The following is a 19860-nucleotide window of genomic DNA, read 5'->3' on the forward strand; positions in this document are numbered from 1 at the left end:
GTTTGTTAGAGGTTCGTCGATAGGACTCGGCGCTCGGATGCGAAATGCGCGAGCTAGCTGATCCGCCCTTTAGTTTCCCTCCAGTAACTTGTGTGCTGGGCACCACACGATGGCATGATGTTCTTGTAAGCCATGTCCCAAATTGTTTAAGGCCGCCTTGGGGATGTTTCCAATTAAACAGAGGCGGCACAGGCTACTTTGGAGTCTGTGAGTACTGAGGCTGTCTATCTGCCTCCAGTCTATCTGTGGCGGTATTTTAGGTAGCCCCAGGGCGGTGCTGTACGCCGTGCTTATCAGGTTGTTGATGGCTCGTATTTCAGTGTTTGTAGGGTGCTGGTAAGGTAGGCTGTACGTCACCCTGCTGATTATGAAAGCTTGTATCAGACTGATCGTTTCGTCCTCTTTAAAACCCTTCCTGTGGAAGGTTATATTCGGGCCACCTGTTGTACTGTAGATTTAAGCAAGAGTAGGGTGTGAGGAGGCTGTTATTTTGCAACCAGTACTAGATTGGGGGAGTGGGTCCAACGAAGGCTCTGCGCTGAGAAATTTTTTATTGGAAATCAAGGTGGCGCCACCGTCGCTTTCTCCCGAATGAGCGGCCCCGCTCGCCGGCCGGACGCTTGTCGCGGCGTCGGAGACCTTACCGCAGCTGCATGGAGCTTTGACAGGCGGATACTCGGTGGCGGTAACACTGAGATTATTCCCCACCGATCTATTGTAAATAAAATGGAAAAAGAGTGGCGGAAAGAACGCAAAACGACGCAACAACGACGGTGCGTCGAGCAGACGACAGCTACTCAGCCACTGAGCGCTGCCGAAACAGCCAGAGCCAACGTTTATTGGCCGGGGATTCAAAATAAGGCGATGGCAGCGCCGCCACATTTTCCGCATTTTTTGCTTCACCCTCGGCGCTTGCTAAGGCGTCCGCTGGACCCACTCCCCCCTTCTTGTACACTACAGAAGTCCAGTTTTTGCACTTCCCGTGTTGGTTGGCCTTGGAGTGTAGCCGGATCTCTGGTTCTGTGAGCGTGTATTTTGCTTTAATTCGAATAAATTCTGATTCGGCGCGCAGCACATGTCCGCCATGTCTGTGAAGGCTTCGACTTTGTTTATTGCCTCCTGTAGGATGTTTTCCTTATGCCCACTTGAGCCTGTCGAGACCCCTAAGGTAATATCGTCAGCGTACAGTGCTTGACCTAGATCTGCTGATGTCTCCAGGGGCAGAGCGAGCCTGCGAGTGGCGAGAAGGTGGCACCCTGCGGTGTGCCTCTGCCTGGTACCTGTATTTCTTCCAATCGGAGGGATTAGTCGACACCTATGGTGGCCGTGCGCTCTTGCAGAAAAGAGCGCATGTAGGCGTATGTTTTCTCGCCACCACATAATTCTTGCAGATCTTCCAGCATGAGCTGGTGCGATATATGGTATGGAACGCTTTCTTAAAGTCTAGCGCTACCACTATTCTAACGGAGCTGCCGGCCGAAGAGTTAAGGGCTTCGTCTTTTAGCATGAGGAAAATGTCTTGGGCGGATAGATGGGGCCGAAATCCGAACATTGAAGGTGGGAAGAGTTGGTTGCATTCTATGTAAGCGGTTAAGCGCGTTAGCACGACTTTCTCAAATATTTTCCCTAGGCAGGATGTGAGGCCTATAGATTGGTCGTAGATTTTGAAAGTTCTTGGCTTTCGCGCGTTTGGGTATGAGGATTATTTTAGCCTCTTTCCACTCTCTCGGCACCAAGCCGGTGTCCCAGCTAGGCCTCTGTGTTAAAGAAGTCTGTGATTTGATGAAGGGTTTCGCGGCTAAGATTTCTTATAAGCGACTGCTTTCGAAGCGCGTTCTCGCCGCCGCCGTGATGTCAATTAACGGTACCGGCGCAGATGCGCGGCTCGCGCCTGCAGGGTTAGGAGGTCCAAAAACAAGTAAAATTGAACTACAAATATCTATGCTACAATCGCTTCGAATGCTGCATAGCGCGCCTTACCAACGTTGGCGCCAACATACACCGCTTGATGATCGAAGTTCAGCGCAACGCGGAACCTTGTTATCCCTTTCAATGCATCACCCTTTGTGCGAAACTGACAAATTTTCAGCACTACTCGAAAGCGTACCGATCGACTAGCTAGCAACCTAACGAGTCCCAATTACCTCGGTCCCAACGAATGGTTTCGAAGTTATGCACTCTCTTCAATGGGACACTGGAACGTGTGGCCATCAGCGTCGCGACAGAATACAGCTCGGGTACTTGATACATCTGACTATAAGAGTCTGAAGAGTCCAAGATAAGTTCATCACCGTCCGTCGGCACCCCCTTAATTGGGACCACGATGGAAGAAAGGTCGGTACCAGTCGGTACTCTACACTGCATGCTTGTGTAGCAGACCAGCAGACGAAGTTTTCTTGGAGGTCAAGAGTTGGTATTACGCCCATGCTGAAAGCAATCTTTATATAAAACTCAGTGAAGTGAACCACAAAAAATTAAGTCCTGTGCGATAAATTAGAGTTGATTGAACGATCAGTAGGCATTTCCTATACTGTGCTCTCGGCATTGCCAGCATTGCTTTCGTCATGAACATCAATCGTCAACACGGCCATGTGCGTTGCGTCTGCTGTCGTGATGGTGTCGTGATGGTCGCGATATCGTTACGATCCCTAGTATCGTGATCGTACGCCCGCATTTGCTTTCGCTCAGTGCGAACGGTGTGGACTTTAAATGCTTTGTGTTCTGTATGTCGATTATAGTGAAGGAACTCTTAGATATCATACCACATATTACACGACGAACAGCGTCGCGAGCGCAGCTCCAGCTCTGTAGCATGTCAAACAAAGTGCAACCCACCGCAGATGAGTGCGGCGTAAAGACTAACGCTCACAGGAAATTCTATGATTTGTCAGAGGCCTACGCTGTAAATTCACTTAGCAAAAATGTCAAGACAAAAAAGCTTGTCGGTGACGAGCAGTTCATGGAGTACATCAATGCTAACGTTATCGGCAAAGACGCTACCTTTCTGGGTCCTTACGGTCGTCGAAGAGGTAAGTTTGTCTGCGAAAATCGGATGCTTATTAATCGCACCCTTACCCTCTTGATTGCTATCTTTTCAGTCGTGTACTGTGATCATACAGCGTCAGGGAGGTCGCTCACTTTCATCGAAGACTTCATTCGCAGCGAAGTGTTGCCTATGTACGGCAACACGCACACCACCACATCTGTTACTGCCCTTCAGACTACGATGTTTAGACACGAAGCAAGGTACGATGTTCGGTTACGGCGAATTGGAATGCGTATGTGTGGATTAGGTGATTATACTGTGGAACATGGTTATTGAAGTTATTTTACACTATGGCTTTATTTTTAAATCTCTAGCACAATGCATTCATAACCACATGGCAGTAGCCAGTTCAATACAACGCTTTTTTTTTTTTTTTTTTTAACGTGAGTGCTCGTGGCCTCATTCTCCGCATTGGGTCAGCTTGGCAAATCCAAGACATCCCAAAAACAAGGCTCCTGAGACGGCACGAGATGGGACAAGGCAATGGCCCATTAACAACACAAATCACTTCTGCATTGCAGACAGTGAACAGTAGCGCACCAGACGGGTTTGTGAGTTGCAAGATAGAAACTACATTAAACCGGGACCTTGCAATTAACACACTGTTTGCCAAGAAACCTCTTTTGTTCCCTGTATGATGTGGCATGTAGTACAGTGCACATATTGCATTTACGAAACATTTCAACAAGTGCCCCTTTGATGCCATATTGCATAGTCGAGTGTGCTGTTTCTCTGATCATGACTGCCGGAAGTGCTGCACAGTTTCATTGATTTAATAAACCTCCTTTCGTAGCATCTGATGCTCATTACAGTAAACTCCTTTGTGAGCAGCTTTGATAATTGAGGCCAGTTTATGTAGCTTAGCAATGCTGAAAATGATGTGCCAGAAGTCATGCTAGAGGGCATTTGAGGCTACTGTTGTGTGTTGAAAGGCCAACTTTAGTTGAAGCACTTACATTTGAAATGCAATGCAGTCACTGATATAGAAAAGTGACACACTTTGAATGTTCTGCTGTATTTGGTGAATAACCACATCTCATTGGATGGCCTTTTCGGTGCCAGGCATGGAGCTAGAATTCTTCGTGGCTCCAGGCCATGAATACTAGTACCGTGTTTCATGTAATATTTGCGACTGGTTGTGTTTCAGTTCCGGTGTACTGTTTTACCACTCTGGTGGACATTGCCATGTAAGTGGGCACACATAAAAGAAATGTTAAGCATTGTATGGTTTGCCATACAAGCAGGGCATCACTATTGACTGGCAGCCTACATATTAGGTGCTGTTTTTATCTCTTATGTGGGGGGCTGGAAATTCTACCAATTTTTCTTTGCTTGGCCCAAGGCGTATTTTTTTGTTATGCCACCCTGCTGAAACTGAAACTTCTTTAATTCACAATGTATCCGCCGTGGTTGCTCAGTGGTTATGGTGTTGGGCTGCTGAGCACGAGGTTGCGGGATCGAATCCCGGCCATGGCGGCCGCATTTCGATGGGGGCGAAATGCAAAAACACCCGTGTACTTAGATTTAGGTGCACGTTAAAGAACCCCAGGTGGTACAAATTTCTGTAGTCCTCCACTACGGCGTGCCTCATAATCAGATCGTGGTTTTGGCACGTAAAACCCCATAATTTAATTTTTTTTTTAAAATTCACAATGTAGGGATCAGCTCTTAAATAATTTGTTTATCACAGGCACAGATCCTTTCTTATGTTTGTAAACTCCAACATCGTGTAACTTCCCCTTGTAATTTTCTTACAATTAGTGTAATCCAGCTAGCAGACTACTATTCAAGATATGCTAAGCTTAGCATAGCCACAATAATTTACCAGCTGTGGCTGCACAGGGCTTCTTTAGATCGAATGGCTGTGTTTAGTCACTTGCAATGCTTTCCAATGGTAAAATCATCACTTATGTGTTTACAATGCCAGCATGCATCTTTCGTTCACACAACTGAGAAACAGTGTCTAACTTGTGCCTCTTCTGTATACATACTTGTGCAAAATGAAGGTGCAGCTAGATGTTTCTTTTCTAAGTGCCATGAACCACTTGGTGAACTTTATACTTCATTTGATTTTTGTGTTTGCAAACATTCACCTGGTTCCTTATACTATTTGCCACAATCCTTTTACAACAGAGACATTGTACGGGCCACCGTGAATGCAAGTGAAGGTGACTCTGTCATATTTGTGGGCACGGGCACTACTGGTGCTGTACACAAACTCATCTCGGCTTTGGCCCTCACTGCACCACCTGTAAGCACCCTTTTTTTACTGACAAGAAACATGCTACTGCTTATGTATTCTAGCTGCAGCACTGTTACCCCCGTATTCATAAATGCATCTTAACTTGAAGCCCATGCTTGACTTGATCTAAATGACGCCTGACGTGAACGTGCCCAAGACGCTCATTACGTTTCCTTCGGCGCGTTGATGACAGGCGTCATTTAAATCAAGCCAAGCATGGGCTTCAAGTTAAGATGCATTTCTGAATACGGCGGTTAGAGTTGCAGCTAACAAGCATGCTGACTTCTCTTATCTTTATGTTAATGGGGTCCTGCAGCAAGAATGTGCTTTGTAATAAAGGCATCACCTCACAAATATTTTCCAATAAAAACAAAATGATTGAATGTCTTGTTTTGGGGTAAGCGAGACGTTAAGGAGAACTGAGAGGCTAGATTTATTGATTAGTTACAACCACATGAAGCCAACTGACAGTGAAACCAGGGAAACTGTAGAGGAAATTGGCTGTTATTTTTAATTTAAATGTTGAAATAATAAGGAAATTGGAAATGACAATACATGACGGACAACATGTCGCAGGTGAAAACTGAACCCACATCTCCCTCATATGTGTGTGATGCTCTATCATTGAGCTACTGCAGTGGCCATCCTTAAATGGACAACTGTTACTCAAGGCAAAGAGCAAAGTTGAAGTATTTTATTATGCTTTTTGAAGCTATGAATGTATGATGATATGGTTATAATTGGTGCCTTTCTTTATTTGGGAATTATTTTGAAGCCAATGTGGCATCATTCCCCAGTATTGGCCATTTTTTATTAGTAGAAAATTCGACTTGGTAGTTTACTGGGCTACATTCTCACTGCTGGTTGGGGAAAACAGAGGTACAACTTGGAAATGTGGTGTGACAAGTGCCACATTTAGCTATAGTGTTTGTGGATTTTATCCAAAAGCCAAAATATGCCGCGGCTGCAGCATTGCTTGATGAAACATTATGGCGAAATCGCATACCTAACAAGATAGTGGTGCTGTCTGTTGGACGGGCACGATACCACTGTGCCTATATCACAGCTCATTGTGATGACTTGCAGAGGTGGATAGAACATTGTGGGCTTCACTCCTCACCAAAAGAACTAACCACAGTCCCAGTGTAGTAGGAATGACAAAAAGAATAAGAAGGCTGTGAAGGTGGTGCAATAGCAACATTTTATTGTGACTATTTTTTGCTCATAAATTACAGTTGTGCTCACAATTTATTTTCATTTCATTTCATACATACTGCCAATCCCAATGGGGATTTTAGCAGGATGGTAAAATCAGTAAAGATATTGTTAAAACAATAAGAAAACTTCTATTGACAAGGAGGAATGCAGACACAAGCACGTCCTGTATCTGTGTCTTTTGTGTGTGCTCCTCCTTGTCAATCGAAGTTTTCAGCTGACTTGCTGCCATGCTTTCCTTAATTTTTGCTCTTAAAGGGTACATTCTAGAACCTTTGCTAGAAAGGTTTGTGGGCAATTCCCTCTAATGCTAGACATATCCTTCACATTTTGTAAATGGTGTTTCATTTTCTCACATTTTGTAAATGGTGTTTCATTTCCCCTTTAATTAGGGTAAAAGGAAATGTGCTCTGCTCTCATCAGCAGATGGGAGCAGAATTTGAAGGTAAAGCTAAAACTTAATGCTTCCCTGTGTTAATATACATCTTTATTAAAGGTACATTTATCCTATGCCTTCCTTGGCTTCAGTGTCTGTTGGCTTTTTATGGTGTTTACTTTAGTAAATAATTGAGTGTATCTATTCCCCTGATTCCTCTTGCAGATCTGTATTATGTTACATTGTGTGGTTGGCTTGTGGGTGTACTGTAACCTTATTTTCGAGATGCTTCCTTGTGACCAGAAACCTGCTTTCCTCCCTGTTACAGGTGGTTTTTGTAGACACATTTGCACATCACTCTCTTCTCCTTCCTTGGAGAGAAGTGGGAGCCAAGGTAAGTAATAGATTGATATTGTATTTCATCTTCTCTACGTCTGCTCTTTAAACTATGTAGGCTGTTTCTTGAAGAAGAAAAAAAAAATGTTAGCCATGCTTTCCGTTTGCGCAACATTTTTCATGTCACAGACTTTTGCTGGCACTGGAAGTGATTAACACTTTTACCGGCATTAGTGCTGCAGGATCTTTATGATTGCTGCAGTCTGAAAGAGCTCTGTATTTTAATGACTCATGGCAGTCGTTGAGACACCTATCTATGCTAGATCAACTGTCTTCAGGCACATATTTAATAATTTTTAATAATAGACAGCATTGTTATGATGTGAGCACTAACCAGAAAGTGCATCACCGCATTGTGGCAGAATAGACACGTTGCAGAGAATTAAACAGCCTAGCAGATGATGCTGTGACGTGCATTGGGTGTGCATGAACTTATCCTCGTGCATTTTGCCATCTGCCTTGCCACAAGGCACTGGTGAACTTTCTAATAGGTGCTCATATATGTACGCAAATAATTAGGTGGCTTACTTTCTATCATCTAGTTCATATTCTTTGGACTGGATATACAAGTACTAATATGCAGGGCAGGTAATGAGTAATTCATTAAAAAAAGTATAATATATCAAGTAAAGGGAAATGCAGGGGAGAGAAAGCTTATATAGAAGTTAAAAGGTTGGCTGGATGCATTGGGTTCTGGCCTGCTGTTTCACATGTAGAGGCAGTGAAGTAGGAAGGAAACGAGATTAGGAGTAGGAGAAGCAGGGTGGCATAAGATTGTAGAGCTGCAGGGTTAGCACAGCAGATGATTAGGGATCCTTGGGGGAGGGGCGAGATCTGTGCGAGACTTATTGGGCTTTGCTAAATAAGTAAATTACAGTTACTGTTACGTTTTAATCAACTAAACTGTCTGTGTTCCTCAATACATTTTTATGCTTTCATTTAGATTGTGAGAGTACCCGAGACAGTTGAGGGAACGTTGGACGTCTCATTTCTTGAAGAGAAGCTTAAGGTAAGAAGAGCTGTAATGGAAATGGGCAAAAGAAGGTGCAGTGCAGTATGAGCAGGAATGCGAATTTTCTTTCTCACTGTTTTCATTTCTCTCTCTTTTGTCTTTTACAGGAATATGTTGAAGACAAGGATAGGCTTTTGATTGGGTGCTTCACGGCAGCATCCAATATTACTGGCATCCTGTTAGATGATGTAAAAATCACAGCCCTGTTGCATGGCTACGGTGCCCTTGCATTCTGGGATTATGCATCTGCGGCACCTTATGTAAATGTTGACATGAATCCAGTCGTTCCAGGGTGAGGTCTAGCGCTATCTTTCTTTTTAGCAGCATTATCAACACACTTGCTGCAAACTTTTTTTGTTGTCCAGAAATGTATCCTGACTGCATGCATTGGTACTTCTAGCGTTGAACAGGGACTGGCATATAAAGACGCTATTTTCATATCACCACACAAGTTTATAGGTGGTCCTGAAACACCTGGTGAGCCATGCAGCTGCTACTTTCATTGTGACACCAGCATGTTGATCTTTATTTCACCGTATTTTTCTGATGCATCTTGTGTTATTATTGACTTTGGTTGACTTTTGCAGGTGTGCTTGTTGCGAAAAAGAAGCTGTTTGTCAATAGAGTGCCATCTGGCTCTGGTGGTGGCTCAGTCTTTTTTGTAAGTTTTTGACATTGGATCATTGCCTTATGGTCTGCGTGGAATTAGTAACATGAACTATTTCATGCTTTCATTTCAAACGATGCTAGAACCTCAATTTCAGCAGCTTTGATGCCTTAGGTGTAGCATATGAAGGTTTGTAATCCAGTTTCCTGCTTTAAGGCATGTTTCACATAGACCACAGTGGCCATTAAGAGGAAGCGTTACCTCAATGCCAACATATAAAATGCAGAAATGGTCTCTTTAGACAACTGCTGGACCAATTCAAATGATATTTGCTGTATTTGATAGGGAAAGCTGAATTCTATCGACTGCAGGAAGAAGAATTTTGATTTACTGCTTCAAATATTTTACAAAAATCGCTAAAAATCAGTAATTTAAAGGGAATGAAGCATAACATTTACAAATCTGTAACTGTGCCAAAAACAGATATCGCTGTCCTGTAAACTGCCTCTGTTAGAGTATCTAAAGTGGACAAGCTTATCTGAAATTTGCACAATGCTTACAAGGGTTTTGTAAAAATGCTACTCACAAATAAATGGTGTACTTCAGAGCGATGTATAACCCATCAGTTTTGTCTGCTTTAGATGCATCAGTAGGTGTTTTTACAGATATGTGATATCGATTTTATAGATGAGTTACAGAGCTGTAAACTTGATTCTTAGTTGTGTCAGATTTTAGGATTTTCAACAATTTAAAATAAGAATGGATGACCTAAATAAAACATCCACTCCTTACACCCTGTAGATTTTATCTTTTTCTTTTAAATGCAACAAACATCACCTAAATCGATCCAGTAGATGCTGAGAAAAATAATTCTTCCATTCCCACATATTTCGATAGGAGCTGCCGAGGTCATGAAAGGGAAGAATTGTCATCCACCTGAGATTATCATGAAGCTACAAACTTCATGCTACACTCTGATGGATGACAGTTTTTCCCTTTCATGAACTTTCCTCCACCTCGCAGTAACTGATTTGCTATATTGAGTGGCTGAAGTAAAGCCTCCCCCTAACAGTGCTGGCTAACATTTGCAAAGCTATGGTCTGATGTCATCATTATTGTCATCAACAGCAGCAGTGATGAGGGGGAGACCAGATTCCATATTATTTATTTATTTATTTAATAAGTAAAGGAGGGAGAGGAGGGAAGGGGAAGAGCCATAGCTGTTGCTGAATAGAAGCATTGCAAGTGTCATTTTGAAGCTGTGGGTTTGGCTCAGACTAGTGTAAGTTGTGATTTCTTCCACTTTCACTTCGCTACATTATGCCTTGAGTAAGCCCCAGGTGAATGTCACATCTAAAATCTTCTCCCCCTATCCTCTTAATTATTTGCTTTAGCATCTGCTGGCTTTATGTGGAGATTACTACACTAAAATCAACCATTTCATCCTTCGGATCCTTGTTGTCTCTGGCAGACATGAATGGTTATTGAGTACTAGACACAAAAATGATGGTGTGTTGATGTCATTAGCTCAGGAGCTGGACACCTGAGTGTGGAGTGTGTATATTGTCACCCACTCAATTTATTTCAGGTTTCAAGAAAGGACCATCGTTATCTTCAAGAAATCGAAATGAGGGAAGAAGGTGGGACGCCATCAATTGTTGGGGCCATCCGATGTGGTCTTGTGTTCCAGTTAAAAGCAGCAGTAGACCATGAGTTTCTTCTTTCAAGAGAAGAAAAGCTGTGCAGGTGCGTGAACTGGTTGTATGCGCAGCACGCTATCTGGTGTTACAAAAAATACTGTGTTAAGCAGAGGTGTCACACTGTTTAGCAAATTGGGTGGCTAGCTTTATACAGGGTGTCCCAACTATCATGCATCAAGATTTAAAAATATGCAAATGCCACGTAGCTGGACAGAACCAAGGTATTGTTGTTTGCCGTCGATTGGAGATACTCAGATTATTTTTTGCATTCCACTTAATTACATAATTAATCTTAATTAATTAATCAACTTCTCAAATATTATAATTAGATGAAAAGTCTCAATGAGAAAATTGCATAGCAACATGAAAAACTCCCGATACAGCTTTCCGTTGCTCAAAACGTGCTGCATAAAAGTGTGTTTTTGAGCGTGAAAGAAGCCTGCGAATACACGTAATGTGGCTCGAGCGGCCAGTCTCGCGACAATTTTGCGTGTATTCGCGGGCTTTGTATCATGCTCGCAAAAGCACTTTTATGCCGCACGTTTCGAGCAACAAAAAGCTGTATCGGGAGTTTTCATGTTGTTATACAATTTTCTCATTGACACATTTAATCTAATTATGATATTTGAGAAGTTGAATAATTAAGACTAATTATGTGATTAGGCAGAATGCAAAAAATAATTTGAGTATTTCCAACTGACGCCAAACAACATTGCCTTGTTTCTGTCCAGCTACGTGGCATTTGCATATTTTAAAATCATGATGCATGATAGTTGGGACACCCTGTTATATATGCATAGTACTTTCTTTGACTGCAGCTTTTTTAACTGCTAGATGCAAGGCTTCTTGGAGCTATCACAGTGCAGCCAAACATTGACAGTAAATATTGGACTGCTCAAGTATAGCCACATAAAGTAACTGTACTACAATACATGTTGATTCACTGAATTATCATCACCACCGGGGCTCAGTGGTTATGTTATTCTATTGTGGATCACAAGGTCATGGGTTAGATTCTAAGCTATACTGGCACATTCCAGTGGGAGCAGAAATTAAAAACACTAATTTACTAATATTTTAATGCAATTTGAAGGGGTTAAAGGAAAAATGAGAGATCCACCCAATCGTAGCAATTGCTACAAAGGAAACCCATACGGGTTCCTTGAAAGAAAAGCCTCGCAGTTGAAGAAAAATTTGGCCTGGTCCGGGACTCGAACCCGGGACCACCGCCTTTCCGGGCAGCCGCTCTACCATCTGAGCTAACTTGGCGGCTAGCAGATGGCTGGGCATGAATTTATCAGATGCCTCGGCGTCGAATTTATCAACAACTCGAAGAAAAGGCAAGTGTTTGACCTAATAGTTCAGCAGAAACCCGCTAGGTGGAGAGAAGTAATTAAAGGAAAAATGAGACCCACCCAATCATAGCAATTGCTACAAAGAAAACCCATACGGGTTCTTCGAAAGAAAAACCTCGCAGTTGAAGAAAAATTCGTCCTGGTCCGGGACTCAAACCCATAACCACCGCCTTTCTAGGGCACCCGTTCTTTCGAGGAACCCGTATGTGTTTCCTTTGTAGCAATTGCTACGATTGTGTGGATGTCTCATTTTCCCTTTAATTACTTCTCTCCACCTAGCGGGTTTCCGCTGAACTATTACGTCAAACATTTGCCTTTGCTTCGAGTTGTGGATAAATTCGACACCCTGCCATCTGATAAATTCAAGCCTTGCCATCTGCTAGCTGCCTGGTTAGCTCAGATGGTAGAGTGGCTGCTCCGTAAAGGTGGTGGTCCCGGGTTCGAGCCGCGGACCGCGACGAATTTTTCTTCAACTGTGAGGCTTTTCTTTCAAGGAACCCGTATGGGTTTCCTTTGTAGCAATTGCTACGATTGGGTGGATGTCTCATTTTTCCTTTAATTACTCCTCTCCACCTAGCGGGCTTCTGCTGAACTATTACGTCTAATTGAAGATGTGTTAAAGCAGTTTATTTTAAAATAGCTTTTAAGGTGCTCACCCTGGGCTAATTCTTTTAAAAAAGATGCTGAAAATGACAAGCCTGCTTATATATATCCGGCATAGTTCGGCTGTACTGTAGTCATGCTTAGTTTTTATTTGTTTAGTTTAGTTATTATTTAGCTCTAATTACTTTAAAGCTTTTTTTTGTGTGAGTTTTTTTTTTTTTTGTTAGCCTTTTAGCACCAGTGAAAGCAAATAAAGATATGTACTTAGAAAAATTCTGATTTCCTTATTCTATGTCTAAATATAGCATTTTGTTGAGATTTGAAACCTGACTTAGGGTGGAAGTCTGAATATGCATCTTTGGCTTGAAACAGATAGAAGACGAATGGAATGCATCTTCAGTTCCTGTATTATAGCGTGGGGACTGCGCACTGTGTGCATGAACAACCTCTTTCAAGTGTTAACTTCTGCAGATATTGCAGGCAGGAAAAAACAATGTTATTTACATTTTAGCACAAATTAAGGTACAGTACTAGCAGCAGCCATGTGACTAAAACATCAGTGAGTTTTCACACTGAAATGGCTTTATCAATTCTGCTTCTTGTTGATGATATTCTTCATCTTAACATGTCAAGTGCTTTGCCTTTTCGAACTGCAGGATATGATTATGCATGTCTCACCTCTACTTTTATTGCACCTCTTTCTAGTTGTTGCTATGTATGACATGGCCAGCCTGCTTCAATGTTCTTTTGTTTTTTTGCCTCTAGCTTCTTTTTGAAGCAAATCATTTTCTGCTGCAGCATTTGTGTACTTACTCACTTTGAAATTTATTACTGCATTAGCTGTACATGGAAAGATTTCTTGGACAAAATGTTCCGAGAGTCCACAGAACTGCATGTCTGATCGTGCTCGTTTGAGCACAAGCGTTTGTGCAGTTTGGGGTGAATTGCATTACAATGAATGGCAACACCATCAGCAGCTCAATAAAAAACCTTATAATTGGCCAATGTACATAATGGTTCTCCAGTAACATGTACAAGGCTGGCGCAGTGTGATTGATTAATAAACATGAGGCTGAGGCACTATATCATTGGGGAGTAACGTTTTCCCAGCAAGCACAGAAAGGCTTGTATGAAGCTATAGTTTGCTGTGTTTTACTTTACATCACCTATGGCTGCAAAAGAAGGAACGGCTGGAATGATCAAATGCAATAGGCAGACCAGTGTTATGGGCAAAACTGATAAGATAGATTTGTCCTGGAAAATTTAGCATAGAACTATTTGGCCAAGTGAGTATTATTCTCAGTGCTTTTTGTGCTTTCTTGTTATACAGGCTCTTTATCTGATTATGTTGCTACGTTTGCTGTAGTCATATGCCTGCCTTGCACAGTAACGTTTTCCCTTTATTTGTAACAGCAGTCACCGTGACAATTTTTCAATTTATGAACACATTTTTTGTTTGATAAACACTTTGGTTCTTTTGAGTTCATTGTGCCTTAATTGCTTGCCTATTTATAGCTTGCCAACAGCTCTTTGCTTGCACATTAGTAATCATCATCACCCTGACCTATGTTTGCAGCAGGACGCTCCCAGCGACCTCTAATTACCCGTATCTCGTGATTGTTGATTCCATGCTATCACTGCAAATTTTTAAACTTAATCACACCATCCTAATTCTCTGCCACTCTTGACTCTGTTTTCCTTTCCTTAACGCCCATTCTCTTGGATTATCTGCTCTACACAACACATGACTTGTCCAACTCCACTTCGTCGTTATCTCGAATGGAAAATCATTCACTCATGCTTTCCTTCCAATCCTTACTGCCACATGTCTCTCCCTTGAAGGCCAACTGCAACAAAATTTTGGGCAGTGTAAAATGTCTAGTTTCAGATAGGGTATATACTATAGAGCAGCCTTCGTGTGAAATTACGTTTAAGAGTCGATGCACCACGAAACGCTCGCAGAAGTAGACGTTTTTCATACCGAAACTGAAAAAATGCTGCCATTACCGGTCGCCGGAAGTGACTGAGAAGTGCAGCTCCTCTGTATGATCTCCGAGATTAGCTATTGCCCGCGGCTTCCCACTCAAATATCCCGGTAGCAACGTGCTGGCACATACGTCGTAGCTGTCAATCAACAGATGTACACACTGTCTGCTTGGGTGCTACTTGAAGGCTGCTAATAAGAAAAGTAGCCAATTATCAGCTATGCAGATCTGCCGAGATTGTTTCAATATTTATTGTTTCAGTATTTATAAGCAATTTAGCCAAAGTGTAATTTCGTTGCCGTTGACCTTTAATGTTACGCCTATCTGTGAGCATGCACTGCAATTTCTAATGGAGGAAATGCAATTGTGTACATTCATACTGGCACAGAAAGATGTGGAGCGCTTGGCAGGACGTGCCCAACCTGATGGTCTTGGGGAACCAGAATGTTCGCCGCCTGCCCATTGTGTCCTTCTTGGTTCGCCACCCTGACTCGGGCCTCTTCCTGCACCACAATTTTGTCTGTGCCTTGCTGAATGATCTCTATGGCATCCAAGCTCGTGGTGGCTGCGCTTGTGCTGGTCCCTATGCACAGGACCTGCTGGGCATTGATGAAAACTTGGCCATTCGCTACGAGGAACTTCTTGCCGAAGACAGGTGTGGTGTGTCGAGGCTCAAATGCTTGTTTTCCATTTATTGTTTGCTTATCCTTAAAGCCTTTCATGACTGCAGACAGGAACAGGGGATAACCAGCAGTCTACATACATATAACAAATGATAATGATTGTAGTCCTGAAGACAAACATGCTGGCAGTGTGAACTGTGGCAGCAGCGAGATGGTTTCAGTTCAACTTCTGGAAAAATGCCTTGGAATACCTGTTGAAGAACAAATTGTTGTCCGAATTGCTCAAAATATCTCGGGTGGCAAGTGCAGCAGCCATAGACGTTCACAGCCAGGCATGCCGACCTTAGGGCTGTCACCAATAGCCATTATTGAGGCTTTAGCACTGGTAACATTATTCATGAAAACGTTACTGCAGTTGCAGACTCACAATAATTCAAGCTTGTGTGATTCAAAATTTTGGCCATATAAAATAAATCTCAAAATTGTTGTTTGTCTAGTATATTGGTCTGGTATTTCGTAGCTGTTTAATTCAAACAAGTCAAAGAAGGATTTCAGTTGAAACTTCTATATGACTTCCCTCAGGGTGGAAGAATGCGGCTAAAACAGCTGGAAAGAAGACGTTCATAGAGCATGAATAGTTAAAACATGCCCACATTTGCTATACAGGCTATCACATATATTGACAAGACAAGGTCACATTCAAGAGTGCCTACTGACCTCACACCAGGAGGTGCAAATCTGTAGGGGGTGTGTGAATATTCGAAAGTTTCAAATAAATTGAATAGTGTGCTATTCAACTCAGTCTTCAAATCGAATACAGTGAAAGCTCGATGATACGAATCTCACGGGGTCACGAAAAATATTCGTATTAGCTGAAATTCGTATCATCGAAACACAATTAAAACTACAGTCGAATCTCGATAATTCGAACTCGAAGGGGCCCGAAAATTTGTTCGAATTAAAAGGACGTATTTTTGAAGTATTCGTGCACCATAGCACGATGCATGAACGGTGAGACTCATGAAATATCGCGGCGCGCAAGCGCATAGCAACCGCGGGCCACGAAACTGCCCACGCCGGCTAACGGTCGCTTCCCGATAACGGCAGAAAACGAAGCTTCAGGGAGCCAGGGAGCAGGCGGCGCCGGCACACAGGGTGCGCGCGGAGACCGTCGAAGGTGAGGGAGGAGAGCGGCAGGGAAGCGGATTTGGCTGCGTCAACTCCGCCGCTTCGGTGGCTCCCCTCGCCCTCCCTCTCAGCTCCCTCGTAGCTCTCTCACCTTCGACTCCGTGCGCTGGCGCCAGCTTATTTTAGCCGCTCCCCGAAGTTTCGTTTTCTGCCGTTATCGGGAAGCGAGCGTTTGCGGGCGTGGGCAGTTTCGTTGGCCCGACTGCGCCTCCGCCGCTGCTTTCGTCTGCGCTGCTGCCGCAGCGTGCAAGGTCACCATGTGACTAGAAAATAGAGGAAGCATAAAGTAGAAGGGTTCACTGCCATTTTATCTGCGTCGCTGAGACCTCGGCACTAGTGTATGCTAGAATACGGTTGTCTAGAACACTCTAGTCGGCACGTACACGCTTGTTCCGGCGCGATGCAGAAACGGCGACCTTGCAATTTGAGAGAGGGTGAAATTTCCGCCGCGGGTTCTTTTTTTTTTTTTCCCCGTTCCTTCGCGCGCGGCATTGAGGGGTCTCTCCTGAGCTTTTGCTCTATGGCGGTGTCGGAGCAATGCCGGTCGGAGGCGCCACCGCGTGATTTGGCGCGCTGCTAAGAGCATTGTCGGTGCGCGGTATGTTCGAAATAAGCGTGTTCGAATTAACCAGATTCGACTGTAGCTAAATTAAAGAGTCAGAGGTGAACTCACTCAGGCACATGTACGTAAAAAGCATTTATTTCTTGAAGAAAAAGTCTCTAATGTCCTTCTATCTCGGTAGACATAGCTTGCTGCGACTAGGTAAAATGGCGCAAACACAAAGAACGCGGCCCGAAGCACAGCAGCCACTCCGTCCGATGGGCGGCCGCCGAAAAGGAGGAAAAAGTACAAAAGCACCAAAGCGCCACCGCTTCAAATTCTTCGCGCCCAGTCGCGGAGTCCGCGCTGTCCGGCGCCGCGTCCGCGCCTCCGCACCAAAAGAGAACGGGAGAAAGTGCGTGACTGCGCACTGTTCTCTTTCGCGGCCGTCGGTGGGGCGGCGTTTATTCGTATCAACCGACGCAGGCCGAAAATCGATTCGTAACAACCGTTCTCTAGCACGTTGCCAAGTAATAGGGCTCGGCCAGGACCACAGAAAAATTCGTATCATCCGGAAATTCGTATTAGCCGTGATCGTATCATCGAGCTTTTACTGTAGTCACTATTTCTAAAAATGAATATTTATCAAATAGCTCTAAAAAAATTGAAAACAGCAGTTATGCTCAATCGAACGTGAAAATAGAGCAAAAGCACGATAAATTTAAGCCCTGTGGGCATAGTATAGGCATAAAACAATTTCTATTTGCACAAACAAACCGCTTATTCATAAACAGTGCTTCATAACGTGCAGTGTTATGACAGAAACTTGGTAACATTACGAATACTGGGATGGGAACATCATTTTATATTAATTGTGAAAACGGCTGTTCATTATTTGAAAACTAAATTATACGATATTCGATTCGATTTGCTTTTGGCACTGTTCGATTCATATTCGATTTGGTCTCAAAAATTACTATTCGCATACCCCTACAAATCTGCCTCAGATGCTTTGGGTGCAATTGCACAGGTTGGGTGCAAATGCACAATTGCATTCACAGCATGGCAGCAGTCCCTTCAAGCGATTTCAGCTTGAAGGAACTGAACCTGATAGGTGGGCTGCACTGTGTCAGAAGCAAATTTTATTCTGCTGCATTAGCAATGGAGTATCGTGAGAGATGGAACTTACATGAGTGTGGTCAATGTGAAAGTGACCAGGCCTTGTAAATATTTTTTGTGTTCCTATTCAGGTTGTGTGTCTGTTTGAATGAGACCATGTGCGTATAGTATACGTATAATTCTCTATAATCTATAATTCTCTTTGGGATCATATTTTATTCAACTTCATATAATTTATTCAAAAGTCTGTAGTCCCTTGAAGTTTGAATTAATGTGAGTTGGCTGTACTACCTGCAATCAGTACTATTAGTGGATGTAGTGCGCCTTAAATATAAACCTTTACAAACAGAATCAGCAGGAAGATTGCTTAGATAGGCATGTGCTGATAGACATTTTATGGATTCTTTTTATTCCAGCAGTGTGCTAGGAATGATGCCTGCATGATTTGATGCTTAATTACTATTCTGATACATTAGAATGTTTTGCCAGTTAGATAGTACTTGTGGAGTACAAAACAGGTAGTGACGGGATGTGCTTCCCTCTTGAGTGAATGTTTGTGTCTGTTTTGTTTAGCCAACTGGACCGGACTCATCTGAGGCGCTACCTAGAGCACTCCGATCGAGAAGTGCTGCGCCCTGGCTTTGTACGCCTAAACCTGGCTTTCTACATGCCAGATTCCCTGGTGGACTTTGTCCTCGAGGCAGTGCGCCAGGTGGCTTGTCATGGTTGGAAGCTGCTCCCACAATACAACTTCAACCCTGAGACTGGCGAGTGGAAACATTCCATGCATCAGGTTGGCATCTTGGTGGCATAGTGGTGGTGTGAAATGGGCTCATCTTTGATGTGACTGTGATGCGAGTGCTGTCTCTTTTTGTTTTGCATGCATAGTTTCTCATGTCTCTTGCTAGACCCAGTTTGTTCTAATGCATTCTTTGCCACTCTGATATTGACTGCGACCTACAAGGGCAGATTAAGTGCACTACTTATGTAGTACAGTGGAATCTCGATGATACAAATCTCAGCGGGGTCACGAAAAATATTCGTATTAGCCGAAATTCGTATCATCGAAACACAATTAAAACTAGCTAAATTAAAGAGTCAGAGGTGAACTCACTCAGGCACACGGACGTAAAGAGCATTTACAGTATAGACCACTTATAACATAACCATTTATAGTGCAGAACTGGCCACAACGCGGCCTTTTCCGACTCCCGTTTACCCTCCCATAGAACTCCATGTATACGCATACCGCTTGCAGTGCAGCCGCGTGAGACGAAATACCGGTTATAATGCGGCTTCCGCGGGCAAATCTCGCCGACAAGGGCGGTAGCGAGCACGCTTCTCAACGAGGTGCGCCCGATGGGAGAGGAGATCAACGAGGGCGACGCGGAGGAGGAGTATGAGACACGGAGCATAAGTCCAAGGGCGATAAAATCGTAGCCACGTGCCGTATGTGCGAGTGAACGCGCGTGCCTTCACGGAGAGCGAACGCACAGCGGAGAGCAAACGCGACTTCCATCGCGCGACAGGCCGTTGGGGTAAGGGAGGGAGGGAAGGAGGGGGGGGGGGCTGCGGCACCAAATGCGTATCTTGCAACCTGGCGCAAGGGTAACTGTCGACGCAATCTCCCACGCGAAAGGAGCAAAGCAGGAAGGCAGCGCGGGAGGGAGGGAGGGAGGGAGCGGCTTCTACTCTTCCAACAAATGCGTTCTTGTACTTTGCGTCTGTGCCGGCTGTCGGTGTTGTCGCGTGCACCGTATCTTGACAGCGATCTCCACACGGCTTTGACCTTTGTATGCACTTTGCCCTCGCCGCTCAGTTTCCGTTGAAGCGGCAGACCGCACTATCCTTC

The 19860-nt window shown here is 43.7% G+C and overlaps 2 protein-coding genes across 2 annotated transcripts in view; both read left to right on the forward strand.

Annotated features, from left to right (window-relative positions):
• Positions 1 to 19860, forward strand: part of LOC119449623 (beta-1,4-glucuronyltransferase 1) — a 144155-nt gene that overhangs the window by 19756 nt on the left and 104539 nt on the right. The gene's annotated exons all lie outside the window — the stretch shown is intronic.
• LOC119449620 (uncharacterized) overlaps positions 1273 to 19860 on the forward strand; it is a 31350-nt gene continuing 12762 nt past the window's right edge. The window contains exons 1-11 of the mRNA XM_037712835.2: positions 1273 to 3029; positions 3099 to 3246; positions 5180 to 5297; positions 7208 to 7273; positions 8219 to 8284; positions 8395 to 8579; positions 8688 to 8764; positions 8875 to 8948; positions 10483 to 10640; positions 14926 to 15192; positions 18582 to 18801. Coding sequence (XP_037568763.1) covers positions 2726 to 3029; positions 3099 to 3246; positions 5180 to 5297; positions 7208 to 7273; positions 8219 to 8284; positions 8395 to 8579; positions 8688 to 8764; positions 8875 to 8948; positions 10483 to 10640; positions 14926 to 15192; positions 18582 to 18801 — 1683 coding nt within the window. The 5' untranslated portion in view covers positions 1273 to 2725. The remainder of the gene's footprint in view (positions 3030 to 3098; positions 3247 to 5179; positions 5298 to 7207; positions 7274 to 8218; positions 8285 to 8394; positions 8580 to 8687; positions 8765 to 8874; positions 8949 to 10482; positions 10641 to 14925; positions 15193 to 18581; positions 18802 to 19860) is intronic.

This window comes from Dermacentor silvarum, chromosome 4 (genome assembly GCF_013339745.2).
Source record: "Dermacentor silvarum isolate Dsil-2018 chromosome 4, BIME_Dsil_1.4, whole genome shotgun sequence".
In the NCBI taxonomy this organism is placed as follows: domain Eukaryota; kingdom Metazoa; phylum Arthropoda; class Arachnida; order Ixodida; family Ixodidae; genus Dermacentor; species Dermacentor silvarum.